General features: G+C 63.6%; 2 protein-coding genes across 2 annotated transcripts in view; one reads left to right on the top strand and one right to left on the bottom strand.

Moving 5' to 3' along the window:
- The first annotated feature begins 1,007 nt into the window (after window positions 1-1,007).
- On the top strand, window positions 1,008-13,171 carry NELFA (negative elongation factor complex member A). Its single transcript, XM_080659039.1, has 11 exons — window positions 1,008-1,444; window positions 7,432-7,603; window positions 8,219-8,380; window positions 9,154-9,243; window positions 9,850-9,980; window positions 10,072-10,141; window positions 10,468-10,556; window positions 11,192-11,303; window positions 11,907-12,178; window positions 12,290-12,389; window positions 12,494-13,171. The coding sequence occupies exons 1-11, from the start codon at window positions 1,235-1,237 to the stop codon at window positions 12,676-12,678; spliced, it is 1,593 nt and encodes a 530-aa protein (XP_080515165.1). The 5' UTR covers window positions 1,008-1,234; the 3' UTR covers window positions 12,679-13,171.
- A 462-nt stretch (window positions 13,172-13,633) lies between these two features.
- The window catches only part of NSD2 (nuclear receptor binding SET domain protein 2), a 47,053-nt gene continuing 41,027 nt past the window's right edge, over window positions 13,634-19,659 (bottom strand). The window contains exons 19-22 of the mRNA XM_080650900.1: window positions 17,904-18,045; window positions 17,599-17,705; window positions 16,834-17,038; window positions 13,634-16,436 (exon numbers count right to left, since the gene is read on the bottom strand). Coding sequence (XP_080507026.1) covers window positions 16,165-16,436; window positions 16,834-17,038; window positions 17,599-17,705; window positions 17,904-18,045 — 726 coding nt within the window. The 3' untranslated portion in view covers window positions 13,634-16,164. The remainder of the gene's footprint in view (window positions 16,437-16,833; window positions 17,039-17,598; window positions 17,706-17,903; window positions 18,046-19,659) is intronic.

Raw genomic sequence — 19,659 nt, forward strand, 5'->3', positions numbered from 1 at the left:
CCGGAATCGAACCCGGGACCCTTCAGTCCGCAGGCCGACGCTCTATCCACTGAGCCAAACCGGTTTCGGCCTAATTATTATTTTAAATATATTTTTATTGATTTCAGAGAGGAAGGGAGACGGAGAGGGAGAGAGAGACATCCATGATGAGAATCGCTGATCGGCTGCCTCCTGCACGCCGCCTACGGGGACCGAGCCCGCAACCAGGCATGTGCCCTGACCTGGGATCAAACCCGGGACCCTTCAGCCCGCAGTGGACGCTCTGTCCCGAGCCGAACGGGCAGGGCCGGGGTGTAATGCCTTAAAACAACACACTGCACCCTCAGCCTGCGGTGGGAGGAACGTGCAAAGGCTCCGAGTGCAACAGGGAATGCCCAGGAGTAACAGGGGTCCGGTCCGCGACCCGGACAGGCCGGCTGCCCGCCTCCGGCAGGGGGACTCCAGCTTGTGGCCCACGCGTGGGTGCGGGTGTGCACGGCTTCCAGGAGAACACGCCTCCGAATTGTGGGCGTCCCCTCCGTGTCCAGGTCTCCCCGCGCCCCCGCGTCTCCCTGGGAGCGGCCAGCACCGCCCGCGGAGAAGCGCGCCTCTCCCGCCCCCACCTCCCCCACGACTTCCCGCGGCCCCTCGTTCGCTCCGGGACACGAAGCGCAGGGAAGAACCGCCCAGCCGCCGTTCTCCGGAGCATTTCTCAACCCGCCGAGGTCCGCCCGCGGGCTCGGCGCAAATAAACTCCGGAAGATGCTCCGTGGGCTTGCCTTCCACGGGCGCGGCCTGGTGCGGGCACACAGGTGCTCAGCGCACGGGCAGGGGCGAACGAGAGCGGGGCCGTACCTGCCTCCCTCCGGCAAAGGCGCTCCCGAGCGTCGCGGGGCCTCGGAGCCCCCCAGGCGCCGGGCGAGGCCCAGGCCGGCGGCGCGCGCAGTCGGCTCGGAGCCCCCGCAGCAGAGCAGCTTCCCACCACCGCGCAGGTGCACGCGCCAGCGGCGCCACGCCCCTCCCCTGACGTCACGCCGTCCCTGGAGCGGACCGTGGGAGGCGCCATGTTACGTTACGGCGGACGGCGAGCCTAAGCCGGCGTCGCCACGCAGCGTCTCGCCGAGGCCCCGCCCCGACGACAACGTCACCGCAGACGCCAGGCGGGCGCCGCCATGTCGGGGGTCCTCGTCGCGGGCGCGCAGGTGTCTTCATAAGATGCCGGCTCGGCGGCGGCGCCCGGCGTTCCCCCCCCAAGATGGCGTCCATGCGGGAGAGCGACACGGGCCTGTGGCTGCACAACAAGCTGGGCGCCACGGACGAGCTGTGGGCGCCGCCCAGCATCGCGTCGCTGCTCACGGCCGCGGTCATCGACAACATCCGCCTCTGCTTCCACGGCCTCTCGTCGGCCGTGAAGCTCAAGCTGCTGCTCGGGACGCTGCACCTCCCGCGCCGCACGGTGGACGAGGTGAGGCGGCGGCGCGCGGCGGCCTCCGGGACGCGGGCCCGGCCCCGGCGCCCCCGCGGCCTTCTCCCTGCCCCCCGCTCCCGGCGCGGACACGCGGGGCCCGGCGGCCGTGGGGAGGCGGGGCGCGGGCAGCGAGCGGACGCGGGCACCTGTGCGCGGTGGGCGGAGGGAGCGAGGGCCCCGGACCCGGGTGGGGAGCCTCTCGGAGGACGGCCTAGCGGCTGCGCCTCACGAAGCGGCCGCCGCGCGGGGCCGCGCACGCCGTGGCCTCTCCCCGCCCGTGTCTGCGTCACGCGAGTTGGGGGTTTGGGTTGGTTTCCCCGTGACGCGCGTCAGGTTGTTTTCGCGCAAACGGAGCCGAGCGCCCAACCGCCGTCCCGCCCCCTCGCGGGAGTGTCCGCGGCGCTGCGCGTGGGCCTGTCTGCCCGCCTGGTCCCGGGCGGCCGTGTCGCGTCCCTGGTGCTCCCGGAGCTCACACCTGCGTCCGTTTTTAGTGTTTCGTGGACTCGTGGAGGGAGGGACACGGAGAAGACGCGCGTCGGGGCCGCTCGGCCTGGCCCCGGGCTCCGTGGGCTCCGCTCGGCCTGGCCCCGGGCTCCGTGGGCTCCGCTCGGCCTGGCCCCGGGCTCCGTGGGCTCCGCTCGGCCTGGCCCCGGGCTCCGTGGGCTCCGCTCGGCCTGGCCCCGGGCTCCGTGGGCTCCGCTCGGCCTGGCCCCGGGCTCCGAGGGCTCCGCTCGGCCTGGCCCCGTGGGCTCTGCTCGGCCGGGCTCTCCATAAAATACCGTCTTTGTCGACCTCAGGGAGGAAGGGGGAGGGAGAGACACCCACGACCAGGGAGTCGAGGGCCACCCCAGCCTCCCCTCCTCTTTCCTTTCCCCTTTGAGATGTAAAGGACACAGCGCTGTTTTGGTTGGAGGCGCGCAGCCTTAATGGCTGGTATTTGTGGGTGTTGGAGCGGCCACCACGCAGGTACAGCCGCCTTCCCGTGAGCCCTCTGGGGGTTCCCCGCGCTCCAGGGCTGGGCGCCCACCTGGTCTGGGCGCGCCCCTGAGCGCCTCTCAATCCCGATGCCCCCGGGCTCCCCCCCCCCCCCCCCCCCCCGTGACCTCTCATTATCCAAAAACAGCCCGTTCAGGCGGAGGCAAACAAGCTTTCGAAGAGCAGGGCATCCATGAAGGAGGAAAATAGAAGGACGCAAGGGCCGCTGAAGTCCTGAGGAAGCCATCGCTAAGAAATTGTTAAAAATAACGATGTGAAGTGACATGCAAAGTAGCAGATAAAGTTTCAAAACACATAATAGGAAACTGAAGTGCATCAATGTGTCACAATATGTATTTACTAGCGGCCCGGTGCAGGGGTGGGGTCCGGCTGGCCCGCCCGGATGGGGGCCCATGGGGGGGGGGGTGCGGGGGTGATTGGGGCGGGGTGGCTGGAGAAGACCCACGGAGCTGGCGCTGAGCACAGGCCCCAGCTGCCCCGGGAGGGCGGCCTCAGCAAGAAACAGAAACCCCCAGAAGGCTCTGCGAACGCCCGGAGCCCCCTTCGGCCAGGCGGGCTCGGAGCTGGCGTCTCCGGTACATGAGACACAGCCCGGCACTCGCCTTTGTCTGTTGGTCAAACCCACTGCACCGAAAAACTTGTTCCCCTTCTTCTCTTGGGGCCCCGACAGCAAACGCGGGCCGATTGGAAGACGCGGGCCCCAGAGCAGAGCCAGGCGCCGCCATCACCGGAATTTAGGCCTCAGACACTGGGCAGCCATCTCCACGGAACAGAGCACACCGTTTCAGTCTTAATTCTCCCCTAACACGTGCCCCGCTGCTGCTCTTTAGCCGGGATCGGCTGAACTAAGAACCAAAGACCGAGTTTCCTTTGAGGTGGGATCCACCGGAGTCGGCTGGTGGCGGCCCCTCCCAGGCGGCTGCCTTCCCGCTGCACCGTGTGCTCCGAGCCGGTGCGTTTCTGGCGCTGCCGATCAGGGTTTCTCTCCGCGGCCTTCCTGGCCTCCCGGCGTGCCCGGCGGCTGTGGCTAGAGCCAGGACTCGGAGAGCGAAGGAGCTGGAGCCGCCGGTGGCCAGGCCGCACTGCCCACCCTGCTTCTCGGTTTCGCTCGCGTGGATGGGGCTAAAGCCCGCTGCCTGAGACTGGCACCACGTGGGGAGGGTCTCTGCAGGGAGAAGGGCGCCCTGACCTGCAGCCTTGGTGACGATCATCTCGGTGCCCAGCTGATCGAATTCGCCCCACAGAGCCGTCATCTCAAGCTGTACGCTCACGTTGGCCACCTTCGCGTTCCTTCCCGGCGCCTTGGCGGCTGCCACGCAACTGGCCCCGGGTCCTCGGGCTGAGCAGCGGCGCTGGTGGCGGCCCCTGCGGCCGGTTCTGCTGTAATGGTCGATGGGCTTTTATACATACAGATATAGCTAGATTGCATATGAAGCCCCTAGAACAGCTGTGGGCAAACTATGGCCCGCGGGCCGGATCCGGCTGTTCTATCCGGTTCTCTTGCTCTCCCCTCCGCTCCTTTACTTTGAATTTATATTAGTTCACACAAACACTCCATCCATGCTTTTGTTCCGGCCCTCCGGTCCAGGTTAAGAACCCATTGTGGCCCTCGAGTCAAAAAGTTTGCCCACCCCTGGTCTAGAACCATGATGCAAAAAAATTCTCTGTTGCTCTAGCTCAGTGGTCGGCAAACTCAGTCAACAGAGCGGCAAACCACGAGCCGCAGTTTGCCGACCACTGCCCTAGCTGGTTTGGCTCAGGGATAGAGCATTGGACTGTGGACTGGAAAGTCCCGGGTTCGATTTGGGCCAAGGGCACATGCTCAGGTTGTGGGCTCAATCCCCAGTAGGGGGCGTGCAGGAGGCAGCCAATCAATGATTCTCTCTCATCATTAATGTTTCTCTCTCTCCCTTCCTTTCTGAAATCAATAAAAGTATGTTAAAAAATAAAAACCACATTGAGAAAGTTGCTTTAAGAAAGTTCTCTGTTAATAACTCATTCTCGAATTGCCCCCTGTGGGTGTGCCCACGTTGGGAACCACTGGTCTAGAGCGAGGAGGTGGGGGAGACATCCTCGCCTCCAGTGTGCACCCCAACCAGCCCGATGGAACCTGCAACCTGGGCATGTGCCCTGACTGGAATCGAACCCGGGACCACTGTGCACAGGAAGTGCTCCACCCCCTGAGCCACACCAGCCAGGCAGGGTGCTCTCCTGTGACGAGAACTGGGGAGGTTTTCTCCTGAGGCGCTTCCCAACGTGCGCCCCGGCGTCACCGCAGTCACCAGGCCGCCGATGCGCCGTGGGGCGCCAGCATCTTCCCACGTGCATCGTCACTGAAGGTCTCTCAGGAACCGTCTGTTCAGACCTCCTGTTGTGACTTTTCATTGCTTGTGAGACTTTTAGAGAAAGAAAGGTTGGGTAGCAGTCCTTTTCCGAATGTCTACAGATGGCGTCCGTGTGGCCTGACTTGGCTCCTGCCTGGACGAGACCCCGAGGGCCCCCGTCTTCCCGTGCACTTGGGGCGTGCTCGTCCTGTTAGGGTGTGTGGGTGCACTCGTGCTGCCTTGCACGTTGGCGTCTACTTGGAGTTCGTGTGAAGTGGGTCTGACTGGATTACTTTCCACGTGGCGGTCTGATCAGCCCAGCCCCGTGTGTTGGAACGACTGTCTTGGACTACGTGGGACCTGTGGGTCTGCACGGTCGCTAATGCTGTGGCTGTTTCTGGCTCCGCTCGGCTCCGTTAGGCCGGTTCCGAGTCCCTGTGGTAGGAGCCATAGTCCAGTTCCTGCCCCTCGACACCTCACCTGACAGCAGCCCCCTCACTCGATGCCTCGGGCGTCCCTGGCTGCTCCTGGCCCTTCGCACCCCCTGCTCTGTGACCGTCACCTCAGGCTCCACACCCACAGGCAGCTGGTTGGGGTTTTGATGGAGACTGAGTTGACTTCGGTTTGTTCGGGGTTAAATCATCTCGATATCGCATCTTACAGATTGTGAATGCAGTCCTGTCTCTATCGAGATCTCTAATGTTTGATAGGAAGCTTTATGGCTTTCTCCATGGAGGCCTTTCGTCTTCTGTTGGGTTATTTTTTAGATATTTCATACTTTTTCATGTGTTATAAACATGTCACAGACATGTTTGAAGGTGAGTTTGTGATGGCATCTGTGCTAAAGTCTCACTGATTGCAATTCCCTCCTGAAGAACCTTTGTCTTCTGTGTCCTGTCCGTGATGGTCTGTCTTCCCGGTGCCGTTTGCTTCTCTTCCTCACCTCCGCGCAGTCACCAGGACCCGCCAGGGTACTGTCTCCTCCTGACCACGGGGGGTGGGGGACTTCCACTCCTGCCAATAGTGAGACAGTGTTTCCTGTTGCTTTTTGTAGATACCTTTTATCTGTTATGAAAATTTTTTTCTATCCCTAGAACTTAGAAATTTTTATTGTCATCACGAATGAGTTTTAACAGCTCTGTTGAGATGTGTAACTCACATACCATACAGTTCACCCCTTATAGGTACAGTTGAGTTGGGTTTTAGTATATCATCCTAATCAATTGTAGAACATTTCATCAGCCCCAAAATAAATAAGCTCTGTGCCAACTAGCAGGCTACCCCCTCCCCCCACCTCCCAGCCCTAGGCAACCACTGATCTAGTCTCTGTGTCTGTGGGTTTCCCTGTTCTGGACATTTCATGCACGTGGAATCATGTGACGTGTGGTCTTTGAAGACTGGCTTCTGTAACTCAGCGTAATATTTCCAAGGCTTATCCATGTGGATCAGTGCTTGCTTCCTTTTTTATGACAGAGGGTCTTCCGCTCTGTTGACCCACCGCTCTGTTCATCAGCCACCCACCAGCTGCTGAGCACTGGGCTGTTCCCTCCTCGTGTCTGCTGTGAGAGACGCTGCTGTGGGAACGCAGGACAAGTTTTTGTGGACGTGGGTTCTGTCGTCACTGTGGACGGATGTTTTCAGTTCTCGGCTATACATATACCTGGTGGACTGCTCGGGTCATATCGTCACTGCTCACACCTGCAGGGGAAGTGTGAGCTTGTGTGACACTTGGGTGGGGAGGGGCCTCCACTGGCCACAGGGATCTCTGGGAGCCGGGGCTCCGGGTGGGCAGAGTGGCATGGGGGGGAGAACGCAGCCTATCGGGCATTGAGGGGACACGGGCGCAGCCCCAAGTCACTCTGGGGCTCTGGCGTGCTGGCCGCCTCCAGGAGCTCCTTGTGCTGTCTGAGGGCGGTACAGGGCCTGGCCTGCCTCCCAGGTCTCCTGAGACTCCTGCTAGCGTGGGCACCTCTGTCCTGAACCCAGCACCGGCTGACTCCAGGCCCACAGTGACCCTCTGTGCCCTGGGGAGGCCTCCCCAAGGCGGGGCGTGTGGGTCACAGAACCGGGTGAGAGCTCCACATGCCTTCCCTGCCCTCCCAGGAGTGCCCCTTCCCTCGGCCTGAGGGGCGGGCTGACCCCGGGCCTGGGCATGTGTCAGGGCCGCCCGCCCGCCCGCCTTGCTGCTCCTGTCCTCACCGCCTGGGCTCAGCTCTCCACACCCAGCGTGCCTCATCGGCAGGCTCCAAATGGTGTGGGTGCCTGGTGTGATTCTCAGCAGCACGCACTCAGAGGCGGGAGACATGTGTGAGCTCCTTGTAGACGCCCATCAGTTTCCGGGGCGGGGGGGGGGGGGGCGTGGGGGGCGGCGCACGAAGAGCCTGGGGCTGCTGTGGGAGGCTGGGGCGATGGGGCTGCCCCGCGGGAGAGTGGCCACCAGGCGGTGGGAGCACCAGGTCTGAGTGGGCACTGCAGCCTGGTGGAGGCGGGGGGCACGAGGGGGGGCCCCCCAGGAGCTACAGGGAGTTTTGAAGGGGGCTCTGTATTTAGCAACAGAGGATGGTGGCCGCACCTGGTGCTCTGCTCCTGCACACACAGCTCCGGGCAGGGTGGCGGGCCCTGAGGGCAGGAGGGCCCCCTGAGGACGCCCTCTCGTCCCGGCAGATGAAGGGCGCCCTGACGGAGATCATCCAGCTGGCTGCCCTGGACTCGGACCCCTGGGTGCTCATGGTGGCCGACATCCTCAAGTCCTTCCCCGACACGGGCTCGCTTAACCTGGGTCTTGAAGAGCAGAACCCCAACGTCCAGGATATTCTGGGAGAACTTCGGGAGAAGGGTATGTGCCGTCCGGTTTGTGCTGGGAGGAGGGAAGCGGGCTCCCCGAGAGGAACCGTCTTTGTAAAAACAAAGCATCTGGTCTCCGAGGCCATTTCCTGCGCAGGAGAGCGCTGTGCGCGCACCGGCCTACAACCACCCGTAGCCTCCCGCCCCGCACTCGCTTGTTCTGAAATTTACTTACTTCTCTTCCCGTTCACGCGCCCTCCCCCTCAGCCTGAGAGGCGTGCACGCTGCCTGTTCAGGAGTGTCGCCAGCGCCTGGAACAGTGCCTGGCACAGAGCAGATAGGGGCTCAGAGGCGGTGCTGGCAATGTAGCAGTTCGGTTCAGAACGCGAACCAAGAACTGTCAGGAAGGGCAGTGTCTGCGTGCGGAGCGTCAGCCGGCAGCCCTACCGATGGAGCCGGTCCCTGCGCTGAGGGCCACGGCCTGACGCTGCGGTGCCCGCCTGCCAGCACCTGTGCACTCACTCGGGGGACAGACGGGCCTCGGAGCCAGGCGGGGTGCCGCTTCTGAGCGCTGGTCTGGCGGGCACTTGCTCCAGTTTGACTTGCCCTGCGAGCCTCGCCGGTAGGGAAGCCCCCCTCCTAACTGTGCTGCTTCTCGGACGGACAGTGAGCGAGTGCGAGGCGTCCGCCATGCTGCCTCTCGAGTGCCGGTACTTGAATAAGAGCGCCCTGACGACCCTCGCCGGCCCCCTCACGCCCCCGGTGAAGCACTTCCAGCTGAAGAGGAAACCAAAGAGCGCCACGCTGCGCGCCGAGCTCCTGCAGAAATGTGAGTGCTGCCCGGGCCGCTTCTGGGGGACCACGTCTGGCGGGGGGGGGGGGGGGGGGGGCGGTGAGCAGGCCGCGCCTGGTCTGTCTGTGGCTTTATCCTTAGATTCCGTTCAGACGTCACGCTCTAAACTGGCTTTTCAGTCCGAGTCCTGCATGAAGTGTTGGGGTTCGTAGAAATCTTACCGCCACGCTGAGCTATGTTCTAAAATCTATTTTGGAAACTTGAGAGTCTTCAGGTTGAAGGATCTATGCTCTTAGTTGCAAAAATGAAATTTGTGCCGAGTCCCATGGGCGACGAGACGGGCGGCCTCGCCCAGGCTGGTCCCGCTCCTGCCGCTTCGCCTCGGCCTCGGTTCGGCATTTTCGTTGACGTTCCCCAGCTAGCGGCTTAGGAAGGGGGTGTGGCAGGTCCTGGCCGGGAAGCAGGGAACTCCATTCCTTCAGCCAAATAGCAAAACACGGGTTCCAGTCCAGTTTGGTTTTGAGTGGTTATTTAATGGCTGTTAATAACATACATACACGCCCTGTCGCAGAGCATCGGAATGAAACCCAGCAGCCGCCGTGGGCCAGTGTCCTGGGCCAGCGCAGCCCCGCGGCGCCCTGTCGGCATGTGGCCCCAGGGCGTGGGCGCTTGTTCAGAGGAGCAGGCCGCGTGTCTGTGGGGGGACCCGCCGTGCACCTCCTGGGCCGGCAGGTGGAGGAGGCACAGTTCACATGAAGGGAAGGGGCACTGTCCCGTGGGCACGCTGACACGCACCCCTTCCCCTGCAGCCACTGAGACCGCCCAGCAGCTGAAGAGGAGCGCGGGAGTGCCCTTCCACGCCAAGGGCCGGGGGCTGCTCCGGAAGATGGACACCACCAGTAAGGCCGCCCCCACAGTGGCCCTGGGCTGCCTCTTGTTCCAGCCCAAGGGCCCGGTGCCAGCTGCCCAGGGAGGGAACTGGCCCTGGTGTGTCTGTCCTTTGACAGATGCCGCCGGGCGTGGGGGGCGGGAGGCATGGAGCCCGTGACAGAGCCGCTCACCAGGAGGGCAGGAAAGACGGGAGTGAGGTGCTGCCTGCAGGGAAGGCCAAGTGCTGGATGCGGCTGCCCACGTGGCATTCGTGTTCGGTGTTTTTGGCAAAAATGTCATAGGTTGGCTGTGATGTCGCTGCTGGCTGCAGCCTTCTCTGCTGAGCAGGCGACCTGGTGCCGAGTGCTTGTTCACTGGCGAGGGCAGGACCCCGCCCCCCCCTCCCCCCCCCCCCCCCCGTCTCGGACACAGCAGGGCCATGCGCTCAGGGCCGCGGGGTCAGGCTCGTGCTGCTCGGCACCAGCAGGCTCCCAGGATCAGGGCCTCACGGGGGAGCGTCCTCCTCTAGGGCACAGCAGCGGCCTCTGGTCCAGAGAGCGCGGCTTGCACAGGCGGCACAGACAGGCCTCCGCTGGTTGTGGCCACGGCCATTGACGGCACCGTCCTCCCCACAGCCCCGCTCAAAGGCATCCCGAAGCAGGCGCCCTTCCGGAGCCCCACGGCCCCCAGTGTCTTCAGCCCTGCCGGGAACCGGACCCCCATGCCCCCCTCGAGGACACCTCTGCGGAAGGAGAGGGGTGTGAAGGTGGGCACGCCCCTTCGGTGTCGGCCCCTCGTGGCCAGCCTTGGCGCGCTCCACACTGGAGCTAAGGGTGGCCTTCTGTCTGTCTTGGCAGCTGCTTCACATTTCTGAGCTGGATACGGTCGGTGCTGGCCGAGAGGCAAAGAGAAGAAGGAAGACGCTGGGTGCGTACCTGGGGCTCCTGGGGTCAGCTGAGGGGGCCCTGCCCCGGCTGGGGCCCAGCCAGGACGGTGCCCGAGCCCTCCTGGCACAGGCAGGCAAGGGCCGCACCTCTGTCCTGTCTCCTTTCCCGAGGAGCCCGGGGCTCACTCTGGTGCCTGGTCTCAGCGGGGCCACCTCTCAGAAGGGTAACCGCAGGGGGAGCCCTTTTCCTGAGTGCGTTTTCTTTGCTCGGAGACGTGCGTGAAGGGCAGGCTTGGGCAGCATTCGGGGCTCCTTGCTGAGCCTGCTGGAGGGGGGCCACCGGGCACTGACGAGGCTCTGTCCACAGACACGGAAGTAGTGGAAAAGCCGGCCAAGGAGGAGACGGTCATCGAGAACGCCACCCCCGACTACGCAGCCGGCCTGGTGTCCACACAGGTAGGGCTCCCAGTCGAGCCTCCCGCGGCCAGTGTGCTCCCTCGTCCCGATCCTCAGCCACTGAAGCGTGTTGTCGGAGAAAACACATGTGTGCACATCTGTGCATATGTACACGTGCAGTGTGGATGTATATGGACACGCATATGAGGCAGCGCTGGCTGGGCCCCCGGCCTGTGCATGCCACGCCACATGTGCTGGCGAGCTGAGGTCACCAGATGTGGCGCCTCGCCAGGCCCCGTCCCTGCACGGGAGACCGGTGCCCGCCGCTCGGAGCCCCCTGCGCAGACTGCGTGAGCAGCTGTGTCCTGGAGAAGCTTCTGGGTAACGGTGGCTTCTCCCGTCGCACAGCTGTCCTCCTCTTCCTACTGTGCGCACGTGCCTCCTGCTGTGTTTCCGTGACGAGAAACCCATTGCCGGACTTCCCTTTCCTCAAAGAGGGCTGGCTTGTGGCTCCTCGACCACATGGGCCCAGCCCTCTGCTGGGGCCGCTCCAGCGGGGCAGCCCTGCGGGCACAGGCCTGGTGGCCCAGGAAGCCCTTCCAGTCCACGGCGCAGCGTGCCCTGCTCCAGGGTGAGGCTCCTGGGGGCACTGAGACCCAGGCCTCTTCTGAGAGAGACCACGCACTGTCTTCCAGAAACTCGGGGCTCTGAACAGCGAGCCTTCGCTGCCCTCCACCAGCTACCTGCCTGCCACACCCAGCGTGGTCCCGGCCTCGTCCTACATCCCCAGCTCCGAGACTCCGCCAGGTAGGCCGTGGCAGCAGGTGGGGCGGCCCCCCGAGGCCCACTGCACCCACCTGCCCGGCCCTCCCGCCCGCTGTGCTGGCTGGCATGTGCCCGGCCTTCCCGGGGCAGCAGGCAGCAGCGCGGGCCTGTGGGTCCCTTCCAGGCCCAGAAGGTCCAAGAGGACAGGCTCGCGGCTCTGCCCTGCCGTTTTGCTTGGTCGGGCCCCGCGTTGCCTGCCAGGAACTCGGTCCCAGGGCGAGGGCGGTCAAGACGGCCTTGGGGTCTGCCAGCCAGCTGGGCTCCAGGAGGCTGCCTTCCTGCCTCCTCACCAATGACCAGGCTGGGAACCGGGCCCAGGCCAGGCGCTGACCAGAGCCCGCATGTTGGCTCCAGGGCAGGGCTCTCTGCAGCCTGGGCCCACCCCTGGGCTGGCGGTGCTGCTCGTGGCTCCTGCCCCGCTGCGGGCCAGAGGCTCCTGAGGGTCCGGGAGCCTGGAGAGCCCAGGTCTCAGGGCCGACAGTTGCACAAGCCAGGCAGTGTGGGCAGGAGGGGCAGGGCCGGCACTGGGCCTGGGGGAGGGGTCCCCAGCCTCCCGGTGCCTCAGCAGCCTCACTGTGCTTACAGCCCCGCCTTCCCGGGAAGCCAGCCGGCCCCCCGAGGAGCCCAGCACCCCGAGCCCTGCCCTGCCGGCTCAGTTCAAGCAGAGGGCACCCATGTACAACAGCGGCCTGAGCCCAGCCACGCCCACGCCCACGCCCGCAGCGCCCGCCTCGCCCCTGACACCCACCACACCCCCGGCTGTCACCCCCGCTGCCCAGGCACCTCCAGTGGCCATGGTGGCCCCACAGACTCAGCCCCCTGCCCAGCAGCAGCCCAAGAAGAATCTGTCCCTCACGGTAGGTGTGCCCGGCAGTGGGGGTGCCAGCGGGGCCTGGCAGGGCCTGCAGGTGGAGGGAAGCAGGACCCGGGCTGCGGGCCAGGCACTCACCCCCCTGCCTGCACCGCAGAGAGAGCAGATGTTTGCTGCGCAGGAGATGTTCAAGACGGCCAACAAGGTCACTCGGCCCGAGAAGGCCCTCATCCTGGGCTTCATGGCTGGCTCCCGAGGTGGGTTCGTGTGGCCGGCCCAGGCGTGGGAGGCCCTGGGCTCTGCGGGGTGGGGGTCGGGCCCCTTGGCCCCAGAGCCTCCCAGCAGCCTGCACCCTCCGCAGAGAACCCGTGCCAGGAGCAGGGGGACGTGATCCAGATCAAGCTCAGCGAGCACACGGAGGACCTGCCCAAGTCGGACGGCCAGGGCAGCACCACCATGCTGGTGGACACCGTGTTCGAGATGAACTACGCCACGGGCCAGTGGACGCGCTTCAAGAAGTACAAGCCCATGGCCAACGCGTCCTAGGGCGCCCGCCTCCGCCAGCGACTCGGGCTCCGAGGACGAGGCTCCGGCTTCTGAGCGGCAGGCCTCCGTCATGTTGCCGGGCCCCCGCCCCCAAGCTTTAGCCTCGTTCTCGGGGTGTTTTGGACTTATTTTTTAAGTTTTAAGATGGGTTACTTTTTGTGTGATCTAAGTCACTTTTTTGGATTCGATATTACATTTTTGAATGTTAAAGTTAACCAAAAAAGTTATAACTTCCTAATTTTAGTGACAGCTCTGCCTGTTATAGACTTTTTTATTTTTCTTAAATTCCATTGCCCTCGAGGTTGAGGGGACCAAAGGGGGGCCAAGCGGGCTGAGAACAGGGTGGGGACAGACAGGCTGGGGAAGGCGAGCCACACTCCCCGCCCACCGTTTTCTACTTGTCTTTTGTACAGTTGTGAGCGTTGAAGACGGGCTCCGGGCACCCGTGTTCATTGTACAAACTACCGGAGGAATTAAAGTTAGCTTTTCTACAGGAAGCCCCGGGCCGTGTTTTTGGGGTAGCGCCCCCTCGGGGTGGGGGAAGAGCCAGCAGCTCTTCCCCTCCCACCACATCACCTTTGATGGGGATTTGGAACAACTTATTTTTAAAATTAAAAAACACACATTGTCTCACAATCAGATCTACACCTGCTGTTTTTGAGGTCCGTTAGACTCCCAAGACCAGCCTCTCCCCCCTCTTCTGAGGGTGGGGCGTTGGAGGGCACGCTAGGTGCCTTACAGTGACAATTCAGACCAGAACTTCACGCTGCCTCCCATGTAAAACACGTTTAAGAAAAAAGCCTTTCAAAGTTTTTAATACAAAAATATTCATACACAATTTTCCAAACACAACTTTCACTTTAAATGCTATTTCTCCCCAATGTTGGCAATTCCAAAGTCTACATTTCCGTATATCCCACCCCCCCCCCCCCCCCCACGTGAGCTTCAAGTTTCTGAGTCCGTCAGAACGCGATAGCACCATGTTCCTAAGGAAGCCTGGCCACGTGTCGGTCAGGTCCTAGACGCCAGGAGGCACAGAGGTTGAGGTTTAAGTTCTGACAGTTTCACATCCCGATGGCACGTGGGCACCGTCATGGACACCGCACTCCTGGGACCGAGAACTTGGCATGAACTCCATGGAACAGGCTTGCCCTCCGCTCCTGACAGCAGGTCGTCCCTGGAAGATGGGCTCTGTCCACGTGACCACGGTTCTACGTCAAGATAAATACTTCCAAGGCGTCAGAGCACAGACCTGAGAGTGAGGCCCAGGAGCGAGGGGGAGCGGACAGACCTCTCCACGGGCCTGGAGGCCAGACTGGCCTCCCCAGTGGTCGCTGCTGAGGCAGACACGCTCCTGGGTCTTGAAGCTGGTGAAGCGCCCACCTTCCCAGGCCAGTGCCGGCCGGCAGCCATGACCACACGGCATAGGTTTCTGACGCCAAGGAATCCTGAGGTTGGGCCATTTTCACTTTGTTTCTGCGTCACATTAATGACAGAAAGGCTGACACGTGTTTGGAAAGACAAACCCCACCGCGGCCCCAGTGGGAAGGCCCTCAAGCTCGGGCACTGCTCCAGCGGCCGGTCCCGACCCATCGATGGTTTTCTAAAGACTCAAAGGCAGTGTTATTTGCTCATCACTGTAACTGCTTTGGGAGAAAGGGCAGCCATATTGAAAATAATGTTTCTAGTATTTCCTTCAAGATCATTTAACATTTGGAAATACCAAAGTGACACAATCACAAGAGCTGACTGCTGTCAAGTATGAAAATAAGTTCATCTGCTCCCCAAAGTGCACTGCCAGCCCACGTCGGGTGTCCTGACGTGGCCGCCCAGCAGGAGGGAAGGACGGGTGGCCTCCGCCTGCGTTGGACCCTGGCTAACCATGGCCACGGCGGCTGCAGCCACTGTGCCCAGACCCCACGGTGCGAAGCTGCCAGGACCCGAGGAGCCTAACCCTAAAGCCAGTATTTCCTTACAACAACTGAAAAGTTAGGAACTGAAATCCTCCACAGCCCGTCAGGCAAGTGCGTTTCCATCAGAACCAAACCCACACGCAGACGTGGTCGGGGTCAAAGCTCTGGGCTTTCCTTCCGGTTCTGTGTGGTGACTGCCCGGGGTCATGAGAGAAGGGCCGGGCGACCAGTCAGCCTGGGAGGCCTGTACCCCATAGCCCCAGGGAGCCACACTGGTCTCAGCCTGGCAGACCCGCCCCAGCGCCAGTCACAACCTGGGGGAGAGAGGCCCCCCAACCACTCAGGACCAGCTGCGCACCCTGCAGAGCAGGGGCCTCGGTCAGAAAAGTGCCCGCTGCCGTGTTCCCTCCCACACGCCTGGGACAGCAGGCACCGGCGCACACGTGTGCCTCACGGGTGCTCCCCCTTCTCGGGGGTTCTGAGCCCCAGTGTGGAGAGGGACTCCAGAAAGAAGAATCGTGTTCTGCACAGAGAACGCAATACTTTCCAGGAGGTTCTCCGGGGTCGGCAGGCGGTGCCCTGGCTGAGCACGTCTGACTGGCACAGCTGTGTTCTGCAAACAGACCCACAGAGCGAGGAAGCAGCCACGACTCCGCATGGCCAGCTCTAGCCTCGCCTCGCCGCAGGCCCCGGAGAGAACACTGCAGAGACGCACGTGTCCTGGCGGCACTGGGTCTGGGGCCGCGGGGCCAAGCGCAAGGCAAAGACCTTCCCCGGAGAGTCCTCACCAGGCCACCACGCGGCCGCCCCCGCCAAAGCCACACCTTGGCCGGGAGGACCCGGGTCGCGTCAGTAAATACACGGTTCAGTCGGTGGTAATCGTGAAACAAGTTTAGCAAAAATATATTGAGGATAAAAGCCAGAAACTGGTAAAGAAACGTCAAATGAAAAAAATGTACAAAGTTTTTCCCCAGGTGTTGGTAAGAGCCCAGGGCAGTCGAGAGGCCAGTGAGCTGCGGCCCGGCTGCCCCGCCCACCTGTGCTCCCCAGGAAGCGGCTCGAGGAGGAGGGGCTGCTCTCTGAAGGCCGACGGGGTGGTGACACAAGTCCGCAGAGAGCAGATGACTCGGGAAGCCAGCTGTGTGCTGCCGTGAGAAAGGGGCACTTGGAGGAAAATTTCACATTAGTACGAAACAGCTGGTTCATCAAAGCCAAATAAGGTCAAAATCACGTCTCCGAGGACTCCGGGGTCTGAGCCCCAACCCTTCAGGAAAACTACTCTACAGGTTCGGGGGCGTAAAACCATTTCATATGACAATCGTGTCAATCACGTGAACTAAAACCAGTGGGAGGGGACTCGACATTCTTAGCGATTCAAGTAGCTGTAATGCTGCGTAGTCCTGTGCGTTGGTCCTGGGCGCGCCGAGCCCCGCGGCTCAGCCGGTCAGTGCGGACGCAGCGGGGCCGCCGATGGCTCAGTGGTGGGGGCGCTCCCTCCCGAGAGGCCTGTGCTCCTGTCGCGGCTGTGCCCCGCCCCGAGCCCACCAGCTCGGCCCACCACGGGCAGGCTGTGCTATTTGCCCTCCGTGACCCTCCGCCAGCACCGCCGCCGCCGCCGCCTGCCCTGGGGCCTCCTGGGCTCGGGGAAGGGGCCCTGGGCCTCAGCGCCTGCGGCTGACTCTGTCCCCGAGTCGTGCTCGCAGCAGTAGGAGCGCCCGTCCGCGGCGCAGCGCAAGGCGGTCCCGTCTTGGTGCTCCTTGCAGAACGAATTGGGGCACAAGTGGCAAAAGGAGGCCGAAGGCTTGCCGCACACGTCGCAGTGATGCCACGGGCACACCCACTTCCCTGCAAGAGACGGCAGTCACCACACCCATCGCCGCCCCCCCACCCCCCGCCCACATCGCAGAGCCTCTGCCCAGGGCCTGCCCCCGCCTGTCTGTGCCTACCGCTGCCCCGCTCTCCCCAGACCCGCCCTGCAGCCCGCTGGGCTCCGCTGGGCGCTAGCGTCCTGCACAACCCTCTAAGGGCCTGGCCAGGCTGGGAGGCGTCACCCGCTGAGGCCTCTCGACGTCTGTCTGCCAACCCGCTTTGTCATTTCCCATCTAAACGTGTTTTTCTGTTCTGTTTTGTTTTTTACGTTACAGCGCTGGTCTTTTCTGCCTTTGGGGGCTCCTGGTTCTCCTCCAGGGTCACAGCCTGCTCCCACTACTGCGGGGCCCTGAGCCGCGGGGGGCGGACGCACCGAAGGGCCGCTTGGCCAGGCCCAGGCAGGACAGGTGGTAGGCCTTGGTGCAGGACTTGCGGTCGCACAGCACCAGCTGCCCGCCATCGCCGCAGCGGAAACACTCGTCCTCTGACTCCTTCTTCCCTTCGCCTTTGGTCCGGCGCCTCCGGCCTTTCTTCTTGGTCTTCTTGCCCTTCTCCTCGGAGGACGGCGCCGCGGAGGTCTGGGGTGAAGAGTGAAGCACGGTCCGTGGGAAAGGGCAGCGGGCTGAAGCCGTCCGAAATCTCGGGGGCCGTCCCGGCATCGAAAGAACGGGGAGTTCAACACGGCAAGCGGCTCCCCACGCCCGTCCTGACACCACGCACAGGGCAAGAAGGTTGAACACGAAGCAACACAGGCACGAGCCCTTAGCGGCTGAGGCCCGGGCGGCCAGACCTGCTGGCGGGCGGGGCCGAGGACACGGGCTCTGCCCAACCCAGAGTCGTGGTGAACGTGAGAAAAAGGGAGCAGGGATTCCTGCAGCAGACGCCTTGCGTCCCCCCAAAATTGTGTCCTTCTGCCACCTCGGGGGTGGCTGTGTGTGGAGAGGGTCGAAGCAGATGTGCTAGGTGAGGGGAGGTCACACGGGAGCAGGGGCCCTGCTCCAGCCTGACCGGTGAGTGTCCTTAGCAGAGGAGGGGAGACTGACACGGAGGCCGTGTGACGAGGGGCCACCCGCCCAGGACGGCAGCTGAGGGAGGCGGGTCCGCCGTGGAGCCCTGGGCTGGCGCACGCGGCCTTTACCTTCGGTCTGTCCCCGAGGAAGCCGCTGCAGTTGGGGGCGCCACACCGGCACACCGTCTTCTCGTTGCCCAGACAGTCGAGGTTGTAGTTAAACGTCAGCTCCGTCCCTGGTGACGGCAGACAGGCCGCATGGAAACACCCGTCTATGTACCATCTGAGCCTCCGGCCGCCGGCGCCCCCACCCCCACGCCTCCTCGCCCCCACGCCTGCGCATGCCGCCTCGTAAAACAGACACTCACACCGGACACAACCTCCAAGCGACCAGCCGCACCCCAGGGCCCTCCGACGGCGGGCTCAGGCCGTACCTGCAGGGATGTCACACACGGCAAACAGGCCCACACGCGTGTCCCCGTTCACCGTCCACTTGAGGGTCTCGCAGTTGGGCTGGCAGCTGTGGTTCATGAACCTGGAGTAGTTGCCTTTGGGGCCGGCGTCGATGATGCGGTCCTGGAGGCGCAACGCAGGGTTCAAGTGCGAGCCGGGCACTGGCGCCGGCCGGCGTCTCGCAGGCCCCCTCACGAGACGAGACTCGCGGACTGTTGCCCTGGCAACCATGGTCTCCTGCGTCCACTCGGACAGGAACCCCCAATCCAGTCCCGTTGCTGTCGCTCCCGGAGGGCAGGTCAGGACCACGTGGATGGGACCAGCCCTGGGAGCCCAGCGGGAGCCGCGGCCCGGTGCCCCCTTGCTGGCGGGCACCGAAGGTCGGCACCAACAGCCCCGGCGCACAGAGCGCAGCCAACACTACGGACGGGCACAGGGCACAAACACGGCTCTGATAGGAGGGAAGACGCCCACACTCGGCAGCCCCCCCGAGCTCCCGACGCCGTGTCCGAGGCAAAACCCAGAGGCGAGAGCTGGCCAGCCGCAGGGAAGGCGGGAAGGCGGGCAGGCGGGCAGGCACCGCGCGTAAGCCACGTCCGGGACCAGGCCTGGCGAGGGACACGGAAATGCCAGCTCCCCGCCCCACGCTGTCCGCACGCACCCCCCTCTCCACGCCTGCACGGCAGACGCACCTCACCCTGCGTGGTTCACCCACGTTGTCGTGACGGATGGTCCCTGACCCAGGTGCAGGGTGCACACCGCCCTGGACCCTGCGCTGCCGCCACCGCCAGCGACCAGCCCACAGGCCCGACCTGCCTGCCCCAACCCCAACCCCCCCGTCCCCACCGCTTCTCTCGTGTTCAGACGGTCTCTGTGCCCTGAGTAAGTGCCGGCTTCCTCACAGGCGTGTCAGCTGCACAGACGGCTCCTCACTCACAACTCCCTGGTCTTGTGCAGCCACCTCTCCCTCCCCGGCTGTAGCCCGCAGCCTCCCAGGTCTCCCCCATCCGCCAGCCCAGCCTGGGCCCTGCCCGCCCCACCCCGCCCCCTGTCACTGCTGAGACACATCCACGGTGTGGGGTCCTGCCGGGTCCTGAACCCTTGTTAAGGCGGCAGTGGAAACCCCGTGACCTTCCCCGGGGAGATCGGTTTCATCTCTCGCTTGCCTGTGCTCGTTCCTGCACCTCCGCCCCTCACCTCTCCCCTGCGCGCTCGCCCTCACCAGCTAACAGCGGTCTGACGCCCTTAACCCGCCCGGGTGCGTCCCAGCCGGTGCCCTAGGTGGCTGCTCAGGGGCCCGGTCCCCGGGCCTGTCTGGATCTCCCCATTTCTAACACAGGTGCTCCCTGTTTCTCTCAGCGTGGTCACCTCATCTCGGCTCTCACCAACCTAAGCCTCTACTGAGGGTCCCCTCAGGTCCCCCGTCCCCCGTGCCCCCCAAACGCTGGGGCAGGGCTGTTTCCATAAGAAACACTGAGGAGTGACTGTTTATCCCCCGCCCCCACCGGGCGGAGCCTGCACCCCAGCCGTTGCCCGGGTGGCACCAGCGCAGGAACCAGTCTGCGTTAAAGAGGCGACGTGGCGCTCTGCACGGCACGGGTTAAGTTCAGGCTCCAACAACCGGCCAGGCCGGCCGGGTCCCTCCCACCTGGGAGGAGGGCGTGGCACAGGAACGTGTGAGCTCGCTGCCTTTGGGGTGGTGGGGTCACGAAAGGAGTCACCCCGGAAAGGGCTGTG

Source organism: Plecotus auritus (genome assembly GCF_963455305.1).
Source record: "Plecotus auritus genome assembly, chromosome: 1".
Taxonomy (NCBI): Eukaryota; Metazoa; Chordata; class Mammalia; order Chiroptera; family Vespertilionidae; genus Plecotus; species Plecotus auritus.

Excerpts from the sequence above, each read along its gene's own strand:
- NELFA (XM_080659039.1), top strand. The coding sequence starts at position 1,235 with ATGGCGTCCATGCGGGAGAGCGACACGGGCCTGTGGCTGCACAACAAG. Across the intron at positions 1,445-7,431 it reads CGCGCCGCACGGTGGACGAG|ATGAAGGGCGCCCTGACGGA; the intron begins GTGAGGCGGCGG and ends TCGTCCCGGCAG. Across the intron at positions 11,304-11,906 it reads CAGCTCCGAGACTCCGCCAG|CCCCGCCTTCCCGGGAAGCC; the intron begins GTAGGCCGTGGC and ends CTGTGCTTACAG.